General features: G+C 47.5%; 2 protein-coding genes and 1 long non-coding RNA gene across 3 annotated transcripts in view; 1 reads left to right on the forward strand and 2 right to left on the reverse strand.

Annotated features, from left to right (window-relative positions):
- Positions 1-6,343, forward strand: part of PITPNM3 (PITPNM family member 3) — a 70,975-nt gene extending 64,632 nt beyond the window's left edge. Inside the window, 3 exon segments of the mRNA XM_081889773.1 lie at positions 75-258; positions 1,089-1,217; positions 3,353-6,343. Of these exon segments, the coding sequence (XP_081745899.1) occupies positions 75-258; positions 1,089-1,217; positions 3,353-3,661 (622 nt within the window). The 3' untranslated portion in view covers positions 3,662-6,343.
- A 300-nt stretch (positions 6,344-6,643) lies between these two features.
- Positions 6,644-13,925, reverse strand: LOC309357488. The gene is made up of 4 exons (XR_014163148.1): positions 13,781-13,925; positions 11,586-11,697; positions 7,343-8,115; positions 6,644-7,304 (listed from the first exon to the last, which is right to left on the reverse strand). It is a non-coding gene; the product is annotated as an uncharacterized lncRNA (long non-coding RNA).
- Positions 13,926-17,214: 3,289 nt separating this feature from the next.
- LOC309357527 (C-C motif chemokine 18-like) lies at positions 17,215-20,683 on the reverse strand. Its single transcript, XM_081889702.1, has 4 exons — positions 20,481-20,683; positions 19,135-19,173; positions 18,618-18,717; positions 17,215-17,433 (listed from the first exon to the last, which is right to left on the reverse strand). Exons 1-4 carry the CDS (start codon positions 20,551-20,553, stop codon positions 17,340-17,342), a joined length of 306 nt encoding a protein of 101 aa, XP_081745828.1. The 5' UTR covers positions 20,554-20,683; the 3' UTR covers positions 17,215-17,339.
- Between the last annotated feature and the right edge of the window lie 1,447 nt (positions 20,684-22,130).

Here is a 22,130-nt window from a genome sequence, read left to right on the forward strand (position 1 = left end):
CTCTCTCTCTCTCTGTGTGTGTGTGTGTGTGTGTGTGTGTGTGTGTGTGTGTGTGTGTCCCCTGCATGCTGCAGACACTGGCAAGACCTGGGCTACCTGATCATCTACATCACAGGGCGCCCAGACATGCAGAAGCAGCGGGTCGTCTCCTGGCTCTCTCAGCACAACTTTCCCCAAGGGATGATCTTCTTCTCGGATGGGCTGGTCCATGACCCCTTGAGGCAGAAGACCATCTTCCTCCGCAACCTGGTGCAAGAGGTAGCTGACAGATGGGTGGGGACTTAACCAATAACCAACAAACCAAACAAACAATATAGATATATCTATATATCTACAGCATATATAGATATATTCAAGCAATCCTCCTTGATATAATGCATTATTTATTTTTATTTTTTAAATAGACTCATTTACTGGCCCACAAGTATATGCATTTTGGGGCACATTTTTGTCGTTGGATAACTTCACTCCAAAATTCAGAGAAGTGAGAGTTTTGTTTCAGTTTGCAAAATTGTTTCAGGAAGTTCAGATCAAATCCACACCCATCCTTAGTTTGGGTTGGGGTGGAGGGCTTAGCCGACTGGGCACTGACCTTCCGGTGCAGTTGGCGCCAGCATTGGCTCGGATGAATATCTCCTGCTCAGTCCTGATGCTTCAAACTGCCTGCAGGGGCAAATTTTGGACATTAGGAACATAAGAACATATGAAGAGCTTGCTGGATCAGGCCAGCAGCCCATCTAGTCCAGCATCTCACAGTGGACAATCAGATGCTTGCAGGAAACCAGTAAGCAGGATCCGAGCCCAAGAGCCCTCTCCCCTCCCGTCATATTCAAAAGCATTGCTCCTTCCAGCTGTGGAGGTAGAGCATAGCATGGCTAGCAGCCATTGGTATCCCTCTCCTCCACAAATTTGTCTCTTGTATACCCCTTCTGTCCCTGGAGAGAGTACTGAGAGCGTGTCCTTAGCAGCAAACTGGAATCCCTCTCGGGTTGGTGCTTCAAGGCCTGAAATAAGTGAGTCGAAGAGGCAGCCAGCCAAAATGTGATAAAAAGGGGCTAAAGCTTTGTCATTTCTCCATCGTCTCCTAGTGCCACATCAAGATCTGTGCTGCCTATGGCTCCATGAAAGACATCTCTGTTTACAACGTCCTGGGTCTCTCCCCCTCCCAGATCTACATCGTTGGACGGCCAGCAAAGAAATATCAGGCTCAGTGTCAGGTGACTTTCTTATTTCTTTGTTTAGAGCAGTGGTCCCAGAACCTTTGGGGGCCACCACCCCTTTGGTTCCGTCAGTTCATCCCTAGTGCTCTCTGTGCTATATGTATATAAAAGCATCATTCACAATATCGCTTCACATGATCCACTAAGGACGATAATAAACCAATGAATGAATGAGTCAATTTCCGTGACTGACCAGGGTGAGTACCCCAATAAAATTCAAAACAGTTGCACTTCATTGCACATTTATTCAAAACCCCATAAAAATTATTTTTCAGAATAGCAGTTTGTGCAACCCACCGAGCAAAGTAATAATGCAGCATACAATTCAAAGCAACAAGAATTAATTGCACCTTTATTCAAAATCGAAATGAAACTGTTTAGTTTAACGGAGTAAGCAAACTGGATGAAATTGATCCAGTGCCCCTCTACTATCTGCTTGCCTCTTAGCCACCCCCCTAGGGAATCTTGCTGCCCCCCAGGGGGTGGTACGGATCTAGCTGAAAGGCAAGGCAAGGGAATCTCACAGAATCAAAGAATCAAGGAGTTGGAAGGGGTCCCTAGAGTCATCTAGTTCAACCTCCTGTATTGCAGGAATCATAATCAAGCTGCTTTAACTGCACTGCAGCCCTATTTGTTATTGTTGTTGTATAACTGTAAGATTATTGTATAATCTTAGAAGGCGGCATGGCTTTGAGGAAGGGTGAGACCCTACTTTTCTGCGTTTGACTCTCTAGTTACTGACTGAGTGCATGTGAAAGTTGACTCTTTGCAAGGGACAGGTCCAAAGGGTGAAAAGGACGGTTGTGAATGGGCTTCTGTTCCCTTTCCCTGGGTGGTTTGGACTTCAGGAAACAGCACCTCACATTCTTGTAACAATAACAATAACAATTTATTATTTATAGCCCGCCCATCTGGCTAGGTTTCCCCAGCCACTCTGGGCAGCTCCCAACAGATTAAAAACAGAATAAAACATCAAAAATTAAAAACACCCCTAAACAGGGCAGCCTTTAGATGTCTTCTAAAAGTCAGATAGTTGTTTATTTCCTTGACATATGATGGGAGGGTGTTCCACAGGGCAGGTGCCACTGCCGAGAAGGCCCTCTGCCTGGTTCCCTGTAACCCCACTTCTCACAGTGAGGAAACCACCAGAAGGCCCTCTGAGCTGGACCTCAGTGTCCGGGCAGAATAATGCGGGTGGAGACACTCCTTCAGGTATACTGGGCTGAGGCTGTTTAGGGCTTTAAAGGTCAGCACCAATACTTTGAATTGTGCTTGGAAATGTACTGGGAGCCAATGCAGGTCTTTCAGGACAAGTGTTATGTGGTCTCTGTGACCACTCCCAGTCACCAGTCTAGCTGCCGCATTCTGGATTAGTTGTAGTTTCCAGGTCACCTTCAAAGGTAGCCCCACATAGAGCGCGTTGCAGTAGTCCAAGCGGGAGATAACTAGAGCATGCACCACTCTGGCGAGACATTCCGCGGGCAGGTAGGGTCTCAGCCTGCATACTAGATGGAGCTGGTAGACAGCTGCCCTGACACAGAATTGACCTGCGCCTCCATGGACAGCTGTGAGTCCAAAATGACTCCAAGGCTGTGCACCTGGTCCTTGCTCCATTCAGGACCAGGGAGTCCTCCATACCTGCCTGCCCCCCCCAAACAGTACTTCTGTTTTGTCAGGATTCAGCCTCAATCCGTTAGCCACTCTGACCACCTCCAGGCACTCACACAGGACCTTCACCGTCTTCACTGGTTCTGATTTTAAAGAGATGTAGAGCTGGGTATTATCCGCATACTGATGAACACCCAACCCAAACCCCCTGATGATCTCTCCCAGGGGCTTCATGTAGATGTCAAAAAGCATGGGGGAGAGGACGGAACCCTGAGGCACCCCACAAGTGAGAGCCTAGGGGTCTGAACACTCATCCCCCACCACCACTTTCTGGACATGGCCCAGGAGGAAGGAGCGGAACCACTGTATAGCAGTGCCCCCAACTCCCAGCCCCTCTAGCCAGTCCCCTCTGCCCCCCCCAGAATCATCATAGAATTGTAGAATTGGAAGGTACCCCAAGGGCCTAGTCCAACTGCCTTCAATGCTGCCGATTTCTGTCCTTCTCTGTTTCCTCTTCCTTCCAGTTCCTGAGCGAAGGCTACGCAGCCCACCTGGCCTCGCTGGAGTCCAGCCTGCGCTCCCGCCCCAAGAAGAACAACTCGCGCATGATCCTGCGCAAGGGCAGCTTCGGCCTCCACTCACAGCCGGACTTCCTGCGCAAGCGGAACCACCTCCGAAGGACTCTCTCCGTTCAGCAGCCCGACCCGCCTTCCCTGACCCCCAAGCCGGAACGAGCCCAGAGCCAGCCCGAGTCGGACAAGGACCATGACCGGCCCCTGCCCCCCATTGCGTGGGGCAGAGGGGGGATCCCCAAGTTTGAGTCCGCCCCATAGCGGGCATCGGGGAGGGGGCCGTCGTGGCTCCTGTGTCCTGTGATGAGCGTGTTGGGTTCCGGCGCTTTGAGAGCCGCCTGGGCAGCTCTGGGGTCCAAATTGGGCGGGGAAGGGCCGGGGGGCTCCCCCAAGCTGCAATGGTGTCTGTCTTCCAAAGGGACACCCCTGCGTGCTCCCCTATTTGTGTATCTGCTGATGAAATGTGGAGAGCAGAGAAAATGGGGCACGCCTGCTGTGGTCTCTGGAAGTTGGTGCATTGGGCGGGCAAATGAGCTGTACATGTATACTACATTTTGAAGTGTGCAATAAGGGGTCTGGCTCATACCACAGAGCAGGGGGGGGGGCCCAGGTAGCACCTAAACCTGCTTTTCAAATAAAAAAGTGCAGGTTGGTTTCCAAGCCCCGTGGCTGCACCGACAGTGGAGACAACTCTCTCTCTCGGGGATGGAAGGGAACCCATCCAAGCACAGAGGTGGTCAGCAGGCAGCTTTGCAGAGAGACTCTCTGAAGTGCCTGAAAGGTCTTTTCCGTTCCAGTGGCCCATTGATATAGCCGGCCTCAGATTTCCATGTTTCTAAAGAGGCGGAAAACGGACAGGGACATCAGCAAAGAAGGAGGCAAACGTGGCTTCTCTCCGGAAACATTTACGGAAGGAGAATTCCCTGGATAAGAAGAAGGCAAAGGTGGCATACGCTGCTTGAAGGGGTGCCTGGCTTTTTCCCAGCTGTGGCACCTGCTTTCTCCTGCCACACAGTTGGGCATGTTTGTGGCTTGTGGTTTTGTGGACAATAAACCCCACACTGGAGCAGTCCATTTGATGAACCAAATAGCGTTAGGAGTGTGTTAATGTGCCCCTTCTTCTCCTCTCCTTCACCCTCATTGGGATCTCCAAAGCACCCCTCAGTGCTGCTGCCACCCTGTGTGTGTGTGTCGAAATTGTGCGCGCTGCCGTTGTGTCTTGTGGAACGTGGTCGGTTGTGGCAAGTGTTTCCAAGTGAAAGGGGTGGGTGGGAAGTGCATGTGTCACCTGTTCAGTGTTCAGTGTGGATTTCAAATGGAAAAGGCAAGGACTTGCTCACACCTGCGCTTCCAAGTCTAAACACACACACACACACACACCACAACCATACACGCCAACACCGCCAACACACACACACACCATACCCAACACACTCACATTCTCTTTCCCAGCTCTTGGGTGCAAACCCATGGCTTTTTTGGGGGTAGGGGAGCTCCATGGCAGCTGAGTAGCCCAGTTTCACTAAGTCAAGGTGTGGAAAGAGAAATATTTACATAGGGGAACAGGATGGGGTGCCAAAAGGCGTGCCCTGTGTGTGCAGTGTATATTATCCCATGGGGGCCTTTTGCACGACTTTCACTGCTGACGTTGCACAGCACGGGTTCACATTTTCGCACTTGGTCTGTTTCGTTTGCTGTCCTGTCAGAAAGAAAGTGGGGAGGGGGACTTGTACTCATCACCCAGATCTTGAGCTTTCATTCTCAAGAGGCGCTCAGGCGATGGTTAGGTCTGCTGGTCCTGAGGGGTGAGAGAGCTGGGCTTCCCTCCTCAGCACCACCCTGAACCTTCTCCCTGTGGAGTTTGTTTCAAAGGTCTTAGAAAGCGAGGCCACCCAAAACACTTTCAACTTCCTCTTTTTAAAAAATCTCTCCTACTGATGTGATACCATGACTTGGCATGAGTCAGTGGTGGTCTCGTAACTTGGAAGGTACTGCAGACTCATTTCAAAGCTTTTAGTGCTCCAGGCTGAAAAACTCCAGGGGTAGGGTTGTGTTTCTGTGGAAGTTTTTGACTAATAATTGCTCCAGTGGGAAAGCAGCATCCCTGGACCAGTTTCAGACTGGCTGGAATCCTACGATTGCTGAGTTAGAAGTCATCTGGTGCAACCCCCTGCAGCAACACTGCAGTGGTGTCTCCTTCAGATCCCAGCCCTGAGCTTGGAGCTGGGGACAGATTGTCCAGTGATTATCTCAAAGGACCACATTTCAAACTCTGAACTGCTTGAACTTTGGGTTGCAAAATGCAGCATCAGCAGCCTCTTAGGACACAGCTGATGACCATAGAGAAGTTCCCTCTATGCCTATTGAACTTCTGCCATGGAAGGCAGAGGGGTGAGATCACCTAAGCAAATGGAAACCAGTCTGGACAGTCAAACACAGCTGTAGTTCTTGATAAAACTCAGGCTGGGTGATGAAGTTGCAAGCACCAGAAGATTATGGCCCCTCCAATGCTTTCAAGAGCTGGTGTGCCAAGGAATGGTGGTCTTGGGGTGGCAAGGCTCTTCTTGTCCTGCCACAGATGTGAAGTCCTGGGTGTCCTCTTTGTGCAAAGAGACAGGAGGGTTTCAGGGGGCGTTTTGAAGTCTCACAGTCTGCATCTATGTACAACTCTGAATTTCTTACATGGACAATCAAAACGGGAGGAGGGGATAAAGACTTATGTCCTCCCCCCACAAGCGGTGTACATTTTGGTGTGGAATTGTGTGTTTTTCTATTATATATAAAAAATAATCCTCTGACAAATGGAGTCCTGTCAAATGAACACCTTCTCTGCCTTTTTGGTATCTGTACTTGGAAAGGGTCCTTTTCTCACTCTCTGTCCTTCCTGCTGAATTTCTGCGACCCTCTCAGCACATGGATCAAATAAAACCACTCTACCTTCTCTCTCAGGACTGTGTGGCTCTTGCTGGTTTGCAGTTCTTTGTTGTCAGACTGTGTGTGTGTCAAGGTATGATCTGCTTCTCTTGTGGGAATGTTGAGGATATAGGAAAGGATATATTGAATAAGTATTATCTTTCCTTCACTCACCCTAGTGAGTGATGTAGCAGAGCAGATTCCCCTCAATATAGCAGGAAGCCAGTTTGCAGATTCGTTTGAATCTCTTTGGTTAAGTAACCCAATCTGGCTTGCCCAAATGGATTATTCCTGGTGTCCCTTTTTATCTCTCTTAAAAGAATAAAGGCATAAAGTAAGCAGAAGTTTACTCACATTTCAGTTCACGATTTGATCCCTGAAAGGCAGACTTTAACTAGCAGTTACGTGACAAACTGAGAGTTCATCAGTTCATCTCATATGGAGATTGAGCTCAGGTCCTGCTGGCTGAGAGCCAGCAGACAGCAAAAGTACATTAAGAGAACAAAATGACTGCAGGAGAGCAGCATGGCAGCAAGAGAGCAGCAAGAGAAAGCCAATAGAGAGAAAATGGCTGTGTGATTCAGCTCTTTTATGGAGTCAGCCAGGGCCACGTCCATCTCCCAGATCACATGCAGGGAGAGGATGCTCCAGACCGGTGGAAGAGGAAGTTACACTGACTGGAGTAACATCCCCCTGCCTGTGCCCACTCTAGGGAAATAAGGAATGTTGTACTTGACTGTTCCAATGGATTACATCCCAGTAAAGAAATCCTCCAGGCAGTATTCATCTATGGAGCTCTTTCCCCATGGGAGGCTGTGATGGCAGCCAACTTGGATGGCCTTAAAAGATGATTGAGAAAATGAATGGAGGAGAAAGTTGCTCTTGTGATCAGGTCCTGCTTGTGGGTTTCCTATTGGGGGCATCTGGTTGGCCACTGTGAGAACAGGATGCTGGGATAGATGAACCATTGGCTTGATGTTAAGCTTAGCACCTTAGGATGAGCCATTGGCCTGATGTTAAGCTCAGCACCTGGTTAGAACCTCATTTACTGTCAGGGCTGTTGGCCTCAGTTTTCCAAGCTCCCTCCTTCCTGAAAATGTGTGTTTGAGAACAGAGGTCTGCCCTACCACAGTGAGGACACGGACTCACTGGTTTCCAACCCATTTGGGGCCTCTGTCCCCTTGGCTCCATTAAACTCATACCCAACATCCCCTCCCCTCCCCTCCAAAAAGCATAATTCAGAATAGCTGTTTGCATGACCCCACCAAGTAAGATGATACCACAATGGAATTCAAAACAAGGACAATTAATTGTGCTTTTATTCAAAGGCCAATTGAAGCTAAAAACAATTCAACAAAATGGATGAACTTGACCCAGGTTTGGAAAAGCTGCTTGGAAATAGATGGCTTTTTATGTGAACAAAAGAACCCTCAAATAGTGTAAATTATATCATTCCAGAAGCTAAGAAAGGGGCACTTGCTGACTTCAGGGGCCACTTTCTGGAAGAGCCTTTCCCAGAAGGCAGATTGTCTGCTTGATGGGCAGAGAATCCATTGGATGAAAAGTCTGTTCAGCCACGAAGAGGCCAGAATTCGAGGTGGGGAAAGAGACAGAGGAGGCCCATTGAAGTGGCAAAGGGCTTGCTGAGATTCAGGCTGTGTTTTCCTCATGAGGTCTATGCGCTGGTGGTAGTGGCAGGAATGGCTGTGGTATTCATAGCACTGTCTAGATATGACACAAGATCCTTGGCCCACTGAGCATTTGAGTCAGCACAGGCTGACCTCCCACTATCGAATATAAACCTGTCAGGGAAAGACACAGACATCATTAATGTGTCACTGAGTATGCTCTTTGAATTCTCCATTTGTGTGAGGACCCCTCTTCTCTTGAATCTGGAGAAACAGGCAGAGAAACGTGCCTCCCACGTTAAAAGGCCCCAGGCCCACCCTTCACAGGGTGTAGAGAGGAGGGAGAAATTTCTCCTATTCACAATGTAATAAGAGCCCCACCAAATTCCCAACCAAAACACCCACTGAATTGCACCTCTCCTTCAAAATGTGCACCTCTCTGAATTTTGCAATCCAGTTCTCCCACCAAACCATACACACAAATATGTCTGTGTTAATGGTGATAATGTACAAAAGTACAACTTATTGCTTCCATAAATGCATGGATTGTGAGTAATATGCAAAGTTTTGTCTAAAAATTCACATGATTATTTATATATATATATATATATATATATATATATATATATATATATATGCTTTCGTAGATTTTCACGGGTACAGGAATGCAGGTTTTGGTGTCCTCGGGTGTCTTCCCGTGTAAAAGTTGGGGTGTCTAGGCGACGTTTCGACGAGGTCTCACTCGTCATCTTCAGGCTGGTGCTTTCGGCTTCTTGTTACTTGGAGTACTGAAACCAAAGTACTCTCCAAAGGTTTCAACTTTGCAGTCGCCCCGAGACGCATCCCCACGGAAAACATCATATGCGGAGTCGAAGCTAGCCTAACCAAAATCAACCCAGATGAAGCCAATAAAATCAGACTTGAAGTCACCAACATCCTCTGCTCCAGCAAACCACCCAGAAGCAATTTACACAAAGAAGAACAGAAAGCACTCACCAACCTGAGGAAAGAGAACAACATAATCATTCTCCCAGCAGACAAAGGTAATGCCACTGTTGTGATGAACACATCGGACTACCAAGCAAAACTATCAAATCTACTCCAAGATCCTACCTACCAACCTATAAAAACAGATCCCACCACCTATCTGGAAAAAACCACCAAATCCAAAATAAAAGCCTCTCCTATCAGTGAAGAAATCCAGCTAAGAATCATCCCCAGAGAAAAATCATCCAGATGCCCCAAACTCTACGGCCTCCCCAAGATACACAAAGAAGGAACACCACTCAGACCAATAGTCAGCTCCATAGGCTCACCTCTACAAAATCTCGCTAAATTTCTCGCCAAGCAACTTCAGCCCTATGCAGAATCCATCTCTTCACACGTTCCAAACTCCTTCCAGTTCATAGAAACAATAAAGAAGCAAAACCTACATCCTAATGACCTACTTGTGAGCTTCGATGTTGTATCTCTCTTCACACAAGTGCCCATTAATGAAGCCTTGACAGCCATTCAAAACAAATACAATCCCCCCGAATACATCTTGGACCTGACCAACCACTGCCTAACCAACACGTACTTCATCCACAATGGACAAAGATACAAACAGATAGAAGGAGCACCTATGGGATCACCCCTCTCACCGGTCATCGCAAACCTGTACATGGAACACTTTGAAACCAATGCTTTAGACAAGTCAGAACACAAACCCAAACTTTGGCTCAGATATGTTGACGACACCTTTGTAATTTGGCCACACGGGAAGGAAAAACTGGATAGCTTCCTCACACATCTCAACAGCCTACACCCCAAAATACAATTCACTATGGAAATAGAAGCCAACAACCAACTTCCCTTCCTTGACGTCCTAATCTACAAAAAACCTGATGGCTCCCTAGGACACACTATCTACCGGAAAAAAACACACACCAACCGCTACTTACATGCACAATCACACCACCACCCTGCACAAATAAACTCCGTAGCCAAGACTCTCATCTCCAGAACCAAACGCCTGGCTGACAAAGACCACTTGACAACTGAGTTACAGAATCTCTCAAATGTGTTAATTGCCAATGGATACCAGCAAAACAGGGTTACGAAGCTAATCCAAAAAGAAACACCCCCCAAAAACCAAGACACAGAAGAAAACAATGGCATGGCCCTCCTTCCTTATATCAAGGGCACTACAGATAAAATTAGCAAAATCCTCCATAAACACAATATCAAAACAGCCTTTTGCACCAACCAAAAAATAGCCAATATCCTCAGAAACCCCAAGGATAAAATCCAGTTGGAAAACCAAGGGGTCTATGAAATACCCTGCAAAGTCTGCCCAGCCACGTACATTGGACAAACAAACAGACGAATAAATGCACGTATCGCAGAACACAAGAATGCCGTCAAAAAAGAAGAAAAAACTTCCTCTCTTTTCCAACACATGAAAGAAACAGGACATGAAATTAATTTTGCAGATTCCAAATTGCTCTTTAACATGGAACATCACCACAAGAGAATAATCATGGAAGCCATCGAGATAGAGAAACACCCTCACAACATGAACAAGCGTGACGACACATCCCGCTTGCCAGACATCTGGAAATTAGCCCTCCCCACAAAAACTGACACCAGATCCAGAGGCACACAGAACGCCATCACCAATCAACCACACCAGACCCAAACCCAGACCCTCTCCACAGATAAATTACAGACACCATCCAGTAGCCAAACCATGGTGGCACCTCCGGATGCTGCACCCCCCTGCAATCCCTACACAGATCTGGCTGACACAGGCCACAAAACCACAGCTCGCCCCTACACACGAAGCCAAGCCAGAGCACAACTAAGTGCAGTACAGCCATCTTCTCAGAAAAACTCTTCACAAAGTTCAAGAGGTCAAGACACAAAGACTTTAGCAACTAATCCACACCTAATGACCCACCTAAGTGGTACTCAGGATATCACTCAAGAAATCACTCAAGATATCCCTCAAGTAATTAAGGAACAAAAGAAGAAAAGGCACACTAGCCTGGGAACTTCCTCTCTGCCCAGAACATTGGAGGCTATACACCACACCCCCTCAACAGTATTTATAGGAACTCAAACACTGAGATCCTGCTCTGTTCCAGTAACAAGAAGCCGAAAGCACCAGCCTGAAGATGACGAGTGAGACCTCGTCGAAACGTCGCCTAGACACCCCAACTTTTACACGGGAAGACACCCGAGGACACCAAAACCTGCATTCCTGTACCCGTGAAAATCTACGAAAGCTATATATATATATATATATATATATATATATATATATATATATATATATATATATATATATATATATATATGCATGCATACCTCTGAAAAATTGACTGACCTGAACTTAAGGCTCAGAAGCTGAATTGGAGAGTTGTTACCATCCCTTGTGGGAAGACACAACCCATCTTGGCTCCCTGGTGACAATTCCTCCGTATCTCTCAGACCTACTCATGATTTTTTCAGTGTGTCTTCCTCCTCTAGCACTATCTCCCCCAAACTCAAAACAGCCCCCCCCAAATGCTGGAACCTTTTGTCGTCATCTTTCACCCTTCACCCTTTGAACCACATTCACCCACTGTTCTTTGGGCTCTTGCCCGGCCTCTGAAACTTACACTATGGAAGGCAGAGAACATCTGTTGCTGGTGTAGAAATAATCCTTCACCCTATTCTTTGGGAATGCCTTCTTGGAATTCTGTATGCAGCAGGGAGTTGCTTCTGCCTCAGCTATAAGAGGTGGGGAAAGCAGGTATTGTTATTTATTTCCTAAATTCATTAAAAACCAAGTGGCTATCACCAGAAACACCATCATTCCAGTTGACCGGAGGGTTACCCCCATCTTACCTGTCCATAGAGGCTCATGCATTTAAAAGCAGGAGTGGGGGACTTCAGGCTTGGCTGAATGTGGCCCTTCAGGACTCTCCCTCTGGCCCTCAGAACTCTCCCCCTGCTCTCCACCTTCCTCGAGTGCCCAACCCTAGCCTATCAAGGCCAAGGAGCAAGCACTGCCAGCTCTGGTAGGCTTTGAAGTCTACTAGACAAGATCACTGCCACACATTTCTCTGAATAAAGTGTTGCTTTTTAAATTCCTTTTAATAAAAAGTGTGGTGCCCTTTATCCTGTCTATACCCAATTTCCATTTTGCAGAAAACAAAACAAGTCTTGTTCTTGCGTTTAACTGCTGTGCTACACAGACTCTCTCAAGGTGCCTCATTTTGGAGCACCCCTGAGCCCATCAAACCCAGGTACTGTGATTTGTTGACTAAAATTAGTAAATGTATTAAATGCAAAGTAGCTATCACCAGAGGCACCATCATCCACTTGATGGGACTGCAATCCTCTTCCTTTCTCTATCCCTTATATTTAATGGCAGCAGTTAGGCACCTCCTTCTGAATGTGGCCCATCGTGAGTATGTGGCCCTCAGAATTCTCCCTGGACCTGTGCCAGGATGGAGGAAGGTGAAGAGAATTGGAGACTGGAGGTGTTTGTAGGGGAAAACCCTGGTTTTCTGTGTGTGGCTGGGATATATTTTGCTGTACGAATCTGAGAGGCACATTCCGTGCTTCCCCTCCTCCCCACTTTCCTTCTAGCCATACTCACTACCTTTGGGTATGTGAACCCCCCCCCCCCCCAGAAGGGAATGTAGCTCTCGGTCTGAAAAAGGTTCCCCACTTCTATTGAAAAGCTGTCATGGGCAACCCAACCATGAGACACAGAGGCCACGCTCTGCATGGTGGGCCACAGATGGGTCTGGGCTTGATGGGGCATAATTTCCAAGGAAGGTCTCCTGATGAAGCCCCAGTGAAATGAACAGGATCTCATAGGGATGAAATGGGGGGGGGGCGAGAGGGAGAGAAGCATGACCCTCCTAACATGTGGGTTCCATGTAGCTGCCATGCCTCAAACTTTTTCATTTCATTTCTAAGATTTCTTACCCTATCCATATAAGGTCCTGGGGTGGGTGACAACAGAACTTACTGCTATAAATGCAAATATACTGTTATAAATACTGTTGGAACAACCTCCTTTTCCTCCCCCCTCCACCTGCTGCATGGATGTGTCTATGTCTTTTCTTTCCCACCATCTAAGATAAGATGTTTCCATCTTGGGTTAATGAATTGCATCAAGGGGGTGTGCTCAACCAAAAACACCTCCCCATTAAGCACGGCACTGGGCCACCTCTCCAACAAACTGGTTGGCACATGCCTGAGATGACCCACCCTAGTGATGGCCACCAACTTGTATGGCTTTAAAAGAGGATTAGGTTAATCCATGGAGGACAGGGCTATTGATGGTTAATAGCCAGGGTGGCTATGATCTGCCTCTGCAGTTGGAGGCAGTAATCAGTTGCTAGAAACCACAGGAGGGAAGAGTTGCTTTTGTGGGTTTCCCATTGTGGCATCAGGTTGGCTACTGTGAGAACAGGGTTCTGGACTGCATGGCTCTTCTTGCATTCTTATCTCCTTATTCCAGCTAATGTCCAACCACAGGTCAATCAATGCCACGGAACAAGCACTGACAACTCCAGTAGGTTTCCAGGTCAGCTGAAGAGAGTCACAGCAGACATTGCTCTCCATGAAACTTTTGAATTCTTTTTAGATGAAGAGACTAATGCCCTTCACCATGTCTCCCCATTTCAAAGTGCTTTATCCCCAAAGAACAAGCTCCTGTACTACACTCACAAGTGTGCCTCATCTTAGAGCATCCCCAAGCCCATCAAGGACCAAGAAAAGTCACCACAAGCCCCTGTGAGTGTCCCAAATCTCCTAGGAGAATCACGTGGAGAGATAAGGAGTTGAATTGACTTACCTGGGGCAGCAGTGGCCAGAGAGAACAAGACCACAGCAAGGAGAGCAGTTATGGCAGCCGGAGAGATCTTCATGTTGTCTAGTGATGAGGAGCAGATTTGAGGACAGACCAAAGGGCTTTCTCAGCTGCTCAGTACCTAATGCTCCTCCAGGTCTCTTCTTATACAGGATTTTGGATGAAGTCACAAGGTGTGGCACAGAGAGGACACACACAAAGCTTCTCCAGAACTGAGAAGATGATGTCATGGGGGCAAATCATTTTATGGGTAGCAGAAAGGGGAAGTTGGGCACAATCAAAAGATGCAGCAATTGAAGGAGGCTGATGTAGGATGAGGCACATTTCGCAGGAAGAACCTTTCATGAGAAGGTCAGCAGTTTCCACACAAACAGCCCCACACTGGGGGATGGCAAGCAACCCACATCCCACGATATAGAGGCAGGATGCAACACTTGGGGCTTTTGTGTTTAGAAAAATGGTGAGCAGGGTAATACAAGTGCAACAGTTTGTGCACGGAAAATATTCCTTAGCTGTGATTTCTGCACTGCAGAGGGTTGTATACATGCCCAACACTTTCCCAAACTGACTCTTCCCTGTAATCAATAAAGTTGTAGCCTAATTCAACCTAATTCTGTATCAGTCTCCTGTGTCCATTCTTTTGGCCCTCTCTACACTGGCAGCGGACGTCGTGAGGCTGTGGCGGCAACTTGTTCCTACATGAGGTAATGATGGCCAACTTGATGACTTTAAAAGAGGATTAGACCAATTCCTGGCGGTGGGGTGGGGATGTTAGCTATAGCTACTAGTCACAAGGGCTAGGAGATGTTTGTGTCTCCCCAATCAGAGCAGAATGTCTTTGAATACCAGGTGCTGGGAATCACAGGTGGGGAGACTTGGTGTTACTCTCATGCAGGAACATAAGAAAAGCCTGCAGAATCAGGCCAGTGGCCCATCGAGTCTGGTCTCTCGGAAGGTTTGAGGGAAACCAGAAAGCAGGTTTCAAGCACAAAAGCATCTCTTCCCGCCTGTGATTTCCATCTACTGATATTCAGAAGCATTGCTCCCTCCAACTGGGGAAGAAGAGTACATCTAGTGGCCATCGATAGCCTTCTCCTCCTCCATGAATTTGTCTAATCCTCTTTTATAGCCATCCAAGGTGGTGGCCATGACCACCTCTGGTGGAAGTGAGTTCCATAATTTAATACGTTTAAAAGCCTCTGAGGACATATAGCAACTTGTGGAATGATATCTTTAAAGTCATTTCAGGTTTATTGTTTTTTTTAAAAAAGGTAAGTGTAATTAAATAGGCACCTGATCCTTCTGTGGGGTGGGAACTGTTGAATGTTGATAGTTGCTTCTTGCATAAATAAAAACAATAAAATATTTGGGTATGGAGAACAAAACGACGGGATGAATCAGCAAAAATAAAATTAAATAAAACACAAGGCAATAAATTTAAGAAGCCAGAAAGCATCTACTACAGAGCACTGCAATCACCATGACAGCTTGTAATGCCCTCTGCAATTTTCAAGTGGTCCATGGAGAAAAGTCTTTTGAAGCCTCTGCTCTGAAACCTTCATTGTAACCCTCCTTGCTTTCGACCTTCATAAGCTGGTTTCCTTTTTCTTTTCTTTTGTTTACTGGGGTTGGTTCAGTTTCATCAAGACGAGTTTCCATGAACTCGGTGATCTGTGATTATGTAATTTCCATCTCCAGAATTGAGGAGATGATACCATAGTGGCAAACGAGGCTGCTGTTAATGGAAAAGGGAAGCTGGGTGCAATTGAAAGATTAAGTCCATTTCCAGGAAGGAAATTTCATGAGGAGGAGGTCAGTTTCTGCCCACGCAGCTCCTCAGTGAGGAGGTGGCAAGGGACCAGCACCCCATGAAACAGAGACAGGATGCGAAGGAAAGGCTGCAACATTGCTTTTGAATTTAGAAAAATGTGGAGCAGAGAATGATAGAGAAGCACAGTTAAAGTAGGGAGCATGTTCCTCCAGGAAAATGTAGTGATGGAGGGCCACCAACTCAATTTGTGCAACCAGATACTTCTGGGAAACCCAAGAGCAGCACATTGGGTCAACACCACTCCTCCTCTGCTGTTGTTCCCCTTGTTTCTGGTTATTCAGGGGCAGAGGGAGTATAACATAATAGTCTGGAGTATAACATATCATGACTAGCAGCCATCAATCACCCTCTCCATCAGTGCTTTTTTCCTAGAGCAATAGGTGCCGGTACTCACAATTAAGTTGTTACAGTAAGTGCCATACTTTTTAACAACAAGAAGAGGTGCCAGTACTGTGTACCCTTGAGTACCCCCTGGGGAGCACTACTTTCTATGAATATGTCTAATCCTATTTTAAAGCCATCCAGGTTGGTGGCCAGGCAGGGGGAGATAAAGAACCGACATTTACCAGCTCTGACAAATGGTCAGGATGAATGATGGGAGGTGTAGTTCAACAGCTTCTTCCTGGAGCAAAGGAACACCATGACGGAAACCAGAACGCACAGAAACGCCATTTACCTTCCTGCCGCAGTGGTACCTATTTATCTACTTGCACTGGCGTGCTTTCGAACTGCTAGGTTGGCAGGAGCTGGGACAGAGTGATGGGAGCTCACCCCGTCGTGGGGATTCAAACCGCTGACCTTCTGACCAGCCAACCCAAGAGGCTCAGTGGTTTACACCACAGCACCGCCCGCATCCAGTGGGCATCACATTGGCTGCCCTTGCTCAAAATGTTAAGATACTATCCAATTGATTGTGTGATATGAGTCTGCACCTGTCTATCGCTGTTTTTAGCCAATGAGTGACATCATGGAGATGATTGACAGTTAGAGGGTGCTTTTAACCATAGAAATAGAGGCTATAGTGACACACCTGTCTGAAGGTAGCAGGAAGATCCTCCTGGCTATAGAAGCCAAATCCTAGGGGCCAAAGTCCCTTCAGCCACACCTCTCGATAAAATATTAGAGCTCCACTCAAGTTGATGAACATTGCCATTCAAACTGTGTGTGTGTGTGTGTGACATGTCATGTGATCAATTATGCGGGGCAGGGCTTACCTGCTCCCCCTCCCAATACTTTATTCAAGTTGGCACCCCTGTCTCTGGCTCAGATCTTATTTCATGCAAAAATAAAAATATGAGTTTGCATTAAAAAAAACCCACACCTCTCCCAATGAAAATGATGTAGGGATCTGGAGCTTTTTAACAGAGTGTGCTGCAGAAGGATTTCCACCTGGGGGAGCTTCTCTCCCTGTTGCTGCCTGAGCTGAAAATGCTGAGCCCCCACCCCTGCTAGCCCTCCTCTCTGCCTCTGTCCAGGACAAAACTCAAAAGGGTCGTGACTCCAGCTGTCCCTTAAGCACTCACCCCCACACACTTGCAATCTAAACACTCAAATATGCAATTTTAAAAGAAAGACACTCTGCACATGCTCAGAACTACGCCCTTTAATCATATTGCAGAAGCCTGATTTTCTGGCATTCAAAACAGCTTGAAACTTGGTTCCAGTTCTCTGACGAGAAGGAGGAGGGAGCAAGGAGCAGGAGGGATGTTGTCTCTATGATGGTGGTGGAAAACACTTCAAGATCTTCTGGACCCATTCTTTGCTGGGGTCAGCACATAGCTTTCTGTTGTTCTTCTTCAGATGGACTCTATGAAAAAAGAACGGTCTGCTTAGTGCCCAGTCAAAGCCTGGCAAAAGGCAGTTCTCTGCTTTGGAAGTTCCACAGCTCAGGGCTGATGGGGTGTGGCTGGGTTGCAGGGAAGAGAGCTGATCCTGACATTTACCCAGTGGCGGATTTACGTATAAGCTAAACAAGCTATAGCTTAGGGCTCCACTCTCTTGCGCCCCCACTATTAATATACTACTTCTTAATTGTATTTCAGTTCAACAATTACTTTGATAAAATACATATTTTGTTATGTGCAAATGGCTTTAGATACCTTTTAGGTCCATAAATTACCATATAGCATATATTCAACACAAAAAACAGCAACAATTTGTTGTTGATACAGCTGGACATATAAAGGGCCCCATTACCTTCAGTAGCTTAGGGCCTCATCAAACCTAAATCTGGCCCTGATTTTACCCTCTAAGGCCCAGGAGATCAAGGTTCAAATCCCCACTCAGCCATTAAATTGGGTGACTTTGGGCTACTCCTAGTCTCTCAACTTAATTCACCTTGCAGGGTTGTGGTGAAGATGATATAGAAGGGGGAGAGCCACATATACCACCTTGAGCTCCTTGGAGAGATAGAAATACTGAGTTGTGGGGTTGATGTTTCCCAAAGGCCACATGGCCAGTTCAGGGCAGAGAGGAGATTTGAGCCAGGGACCTCCTGGCAGCTACAAGACTTAGGGTTTATTCTGGTCCTAATGCCACATTCACAGTCCTTGTGGCTCTTCCTGCAAAGAATCCTGGGAACTGTGGTTTCCCTAGGGTGCTGGGAACTGTAGCTCTGTGTTGCCTAAACTACACTTTTCAATGTTCTTTTCTTGCTTAGAGCAGGGTGCTGATAACACCAAGGTTGCAGGTTTGATCCCCTTAAGGGACGCCTGCATATTCCTGCATTGCAGGGGGTTGGACTAGATGATCCTCAGGATCCCTACCAACTCTGCAATTCTATGATTCTTAGAAATGGCACTTTCAACGTAAGCTGTGGATGGGATCTGTTGCAGCTTAACTTGGGGGAGTTGCTGGTATGCTGGATCTGCACAAATCTGCTGCAAATCAAGGACCAGTCCAAGGATTTGAAACAAACAGCCCTGAACATTTGATATTTTCAACATGCAGAGTTGTGCCCTCCTTCATCTAATGAAGTTTGTTGCTACTTACATGACAGCCGGCTTGGCACATGTGCTGGATGCCCATTCATAGTATTTTACGGCCTTGCATGGAATTGGTCTATTTACGTAATTAAGGCAGCAGTTGGCTCCTAAGGAGAGGGAGGGAATGGAATAATTTAGTGGCTTCTGTAGTGTGGAAGAGGAATGAGAGATGATGCCCCCAGAGGCTCTGGAGGTCCCAGCCTGCTGCTTTTCTGGAGGGGGGAAGTGACTGTCTTTCCTCTGATCCAGGAAAGGTCCCTGGAAAGGGCTGGGATGGACCTTCCTCCCACCCACGTGAATGGATGCTTCATGGGAAGGAGTCTGAAGCCCCCTTTGGTGGACATTGCCTCCATCACAACAAGCTCAGAAAGGGACAGCCCTTGAGAACTGTGGCCAACGTTGCCCAAAATGGTCGTGTGAAGAACATCCTTGGGACAGAGATTGGGGAAGGAACTGCTTATGTGTGTCTGGCACCAGCTCCCCCTTTGAGTATAGTTGAGGAGGCAGCAACAAGGAAGGCTTACTCTTATGAGCCACATCCTGAGTCTCCTTAGCAGGTTCCACTGAAAGAGAGAAAGCAAATGAGGGTCATTATGGGTTCCTCTCTCTATGAACTATCCACTGTTCCACAGCCATAGATATAGGAATCTTTCCCCATGAAACTTTTGTTGCTAGCCTTTGACTTGTGGGGATGGGGGGTGGGGATGCAGGTGGTGCTTTGGGTTAAACCACAGAGCCTAGGACTTGCTGATCAGAAGGTTGGCGGTTCGAATCCCCGCAACGGGGTGAACTCCCATTGCTCGGTCCCTGCTCCTGCCAATGTAACAGTTCAAAAGCACATCAAAGTGCAAGTAGATAAATAGGTATCGCTCCGGCGGGAAGGTAAACGGCGTTTCCGTGCGCTGCTCTGGTTCGCCAGAAGTGGCTTAGTCATGCTGGTGACATGACCAGGAAGCTGTACGCCGGCTCCCTTGGCCAATAAAGCGAGATGAGCGCCGCAACCCCAGAGTCGGTCACGACTGGACCTAATGGTCAGGGGTCCCTTTACCTTTATATCCCAGCCCCACCTGGGACTGTACCTGGGACCATCTATAGGCAAACAGGTGCTCTGTGCCAGAGCTACATGGAGAAAGGCATCCCGGCTTTGGACTGGGGGTGGGGAAGAGGAGGGCACCCCTGGCATTCACCCTCCAGAGCCTCTCCCTCCCCTGGGAAGCTGTTGACTCGCTCTCCCACCTGCACCTCATCAGAGTTGGGGTCAGGGGCTGAGGCTTCCCTAAGGCCACCAGGTCACTGGCTAGTAAAGCGAGATGAGCGCTGCAACCCCAGAGTCATCGGTGACTGGACCTAATGGTCAGGGGTCCCTTTACCTTTACCTTTATGACTTGGGTGAGACTTTCTTAGGGTGGCTTTTTCACTGAGCAAAACAACGAAATCCTGTGGCAGCTTTCTCTGGGTGAGACAAGTACCTTTTTGCGGGCCAACTTTTCAGCTCTGTGTTTGGAAATCCCTGCGATCTCCCCACCAGTCCCCTCCACTCCTGCTAAGAGCCAGAGGCCAGTCTGGGCCAACGGACTCATTCTGGTGCCTGCACACAGTGGCACTGAGGACCAGTTGCCCTGGGGCTACATAACCAAAGGGAAGCCCTCCTAGAGTCAAAGCCTTGGTCTGTCTCTCTTACTATCATCATGCCTTGATGAGCATTTGCTGTCCAGGGCTTCCTTTACCAGCCCCACCTGGAATGCTGGAGTCACACCTGAAAACTATGGCAAGCAAAGCAGGTGTCCTACTGCTGTCCTACAGCCTGTGCTGTCCTACTACTACTACTGCTATTTTCAAAATAAGGGATAGAAGAAAAGGGCAGACTCACATGGGCAAACAGAAGTCAGGGCAAAGGTGGCCCCAAGGAAGAGGAAACTGAAGGAAGTTAAAGAGAGCTTCATGGCAGGTGGAGATGGAGGGAGGGCTCTAGACCCTCCCAGGTTCCTTCCTCGGCTCCTTCAATGCTCAGTACCTTGAGGATCCCCTGGTCTCTTTTTATAGACAAGTCTGGCCATCTTGTCTCTAGAATGTGGAGGTGACATCATGGGGAAAATGTATGAAGCAGCGAAGTTTCCGCTCCATCTGATAGTGATGAAGATACCGAGGGGCTGATGTCCAAGATAGAGAGGCAGTGTATGGGCCTATCATGAGGCCCATAATCTGCAGCTCCTTTTGATTGAGAAAAGGGTTGATAAGAGCCCTTTTCGTGCACCAACTAGGCTGTAGCAGCAGATCCGCTTTCTGAGAAAACCCACAAAGAACTTAGATGCTTCAAAAACATCAGGCAAGGGTGGAGACCATCAGGGCAATAAGCAAGCAAAGGGCAGCCTTCACACCCCTTGCCCAAAAATTAAACAAACACACAATGCTTTAAAAATACAAGGAAACCCCTCCACCAGCCCCCCCACCAAGGAAAACCAGCTTTTCATTATCTGCAACACCTTTCCCCTCTAAATGAAAACCAATATTTCCAACTGATAGATAAAAAATGATTGAGGAGAGGGAGACAAGGAAGACTTACTAGGAGAATGTTTTTTTCCATTTTGTGTATAAAACAGAGACAACAATTCTAGTAACAGGTGAAAAATAACGGCTGAAAAGCAAAATTATAAAAAGGTACATAGAATGAGTATAGTTGCAAGTGGGTTAAAATAAAGAAGACCAAGTAAAGCATGTCAGCATTATCAGATTATTGACCTCTTTAAGTAAGGTAGAGGAGAGAGAGACAAGGAAGACTTATGAGGATACGTTTTCTCACCTGGTGCCTTCTTGGATTCTACCCCTGAAAGGGAGAAAGGAATGGAGGGCCATTATGGGTTTGCATCCCTGTGAATTGTCCGCCTCCCACAGCCATGGATATGGGAATCTTGACCCATGAAACCTTTGTTGCTAACCTATGGTTTGGGGGAGGCATACTTTGGGGTGGATTTTTCACTGAGCAAGACAAAAGGTCTGGTTTCCACGTGAGGCTCATCTGTGGCACCGTTTCATGGGTAGACTAAATGCCTCTTCATGGGCCACGACTGCAGCTGCCGCTCTACACCTGGGAATCTCTGTGATCTTGCCTCTGGTCCCCTCCTAGAGGCTGCAGCAGCAGTGGCACAGGGCAGAGAGACGTGGCAAAGACGTGGCAAATCTGCTCTAAAGAGCCAGTGGCAGCTTTTGCTGCCACTGCGGTGGTGGCAGCAGCAGAGCTAGAGGACGATGCATTCCTTGGAGGCCGTATCTGCTGCCCCAGTCAATCCTGCAACCCAAGGTGGTTGCCTCACCCTGCTTCATGGATCAGCTGGCCCTATTGCTGTCTTTAAAATTAATTGAAAGCCTCTATATATCCCAAATAAAAAAATACATCGGAGAAAAGAAGGATAATAAACTCACGTGGGCAAGCAGTGACCAGGGCAAAGGTGGCCACGAAGAGGAGGAAGACGAGGGCAGCCGGAGCGAGATGCATGACAGGCAGAGATGAAGAGAGGATTGG

This window comes from Podarcis melisellensis (assembly GCF_964234715.1).
Source record: "Podarcis melisellensis genome assembly, chromosome: 15".
Lineage (NCBI taxonomy): Eukaryota > Metazoa > Chordata > Lepidosauria > Squamata > Lacertidae > Podarcis > Podarcis melisellensis.

What these genes read in the sequence shown, in the direction of transcription:
- LOC309357527 (XM_081889702.1), bottom strand. Translation starts at nt 20,553, where the DNA reads ATGAAGCTCTCTTTAACTTCCTTCAGTTTCCTCTTCCTTGGGGCCACC. An exon ending in CCTGACTTCTGTTTGCCCAT is followed by an intron (nt 19,174 to 20,480) that starts GTGAGTCTGCCC and finishes TCTCTCTTTCAG; the next exon opens with TGGAACCTGCTAAGGAGACT. An exon ending in TCAGGATGTGGCTCATAAGA is followed by an intron (nt 18,718 to 19,134) that starts GTAAGCCTTCCT and finishes CCCTCTCCTTAG; the next exon opens with GAGCCAACTGCTGCCTTAAT.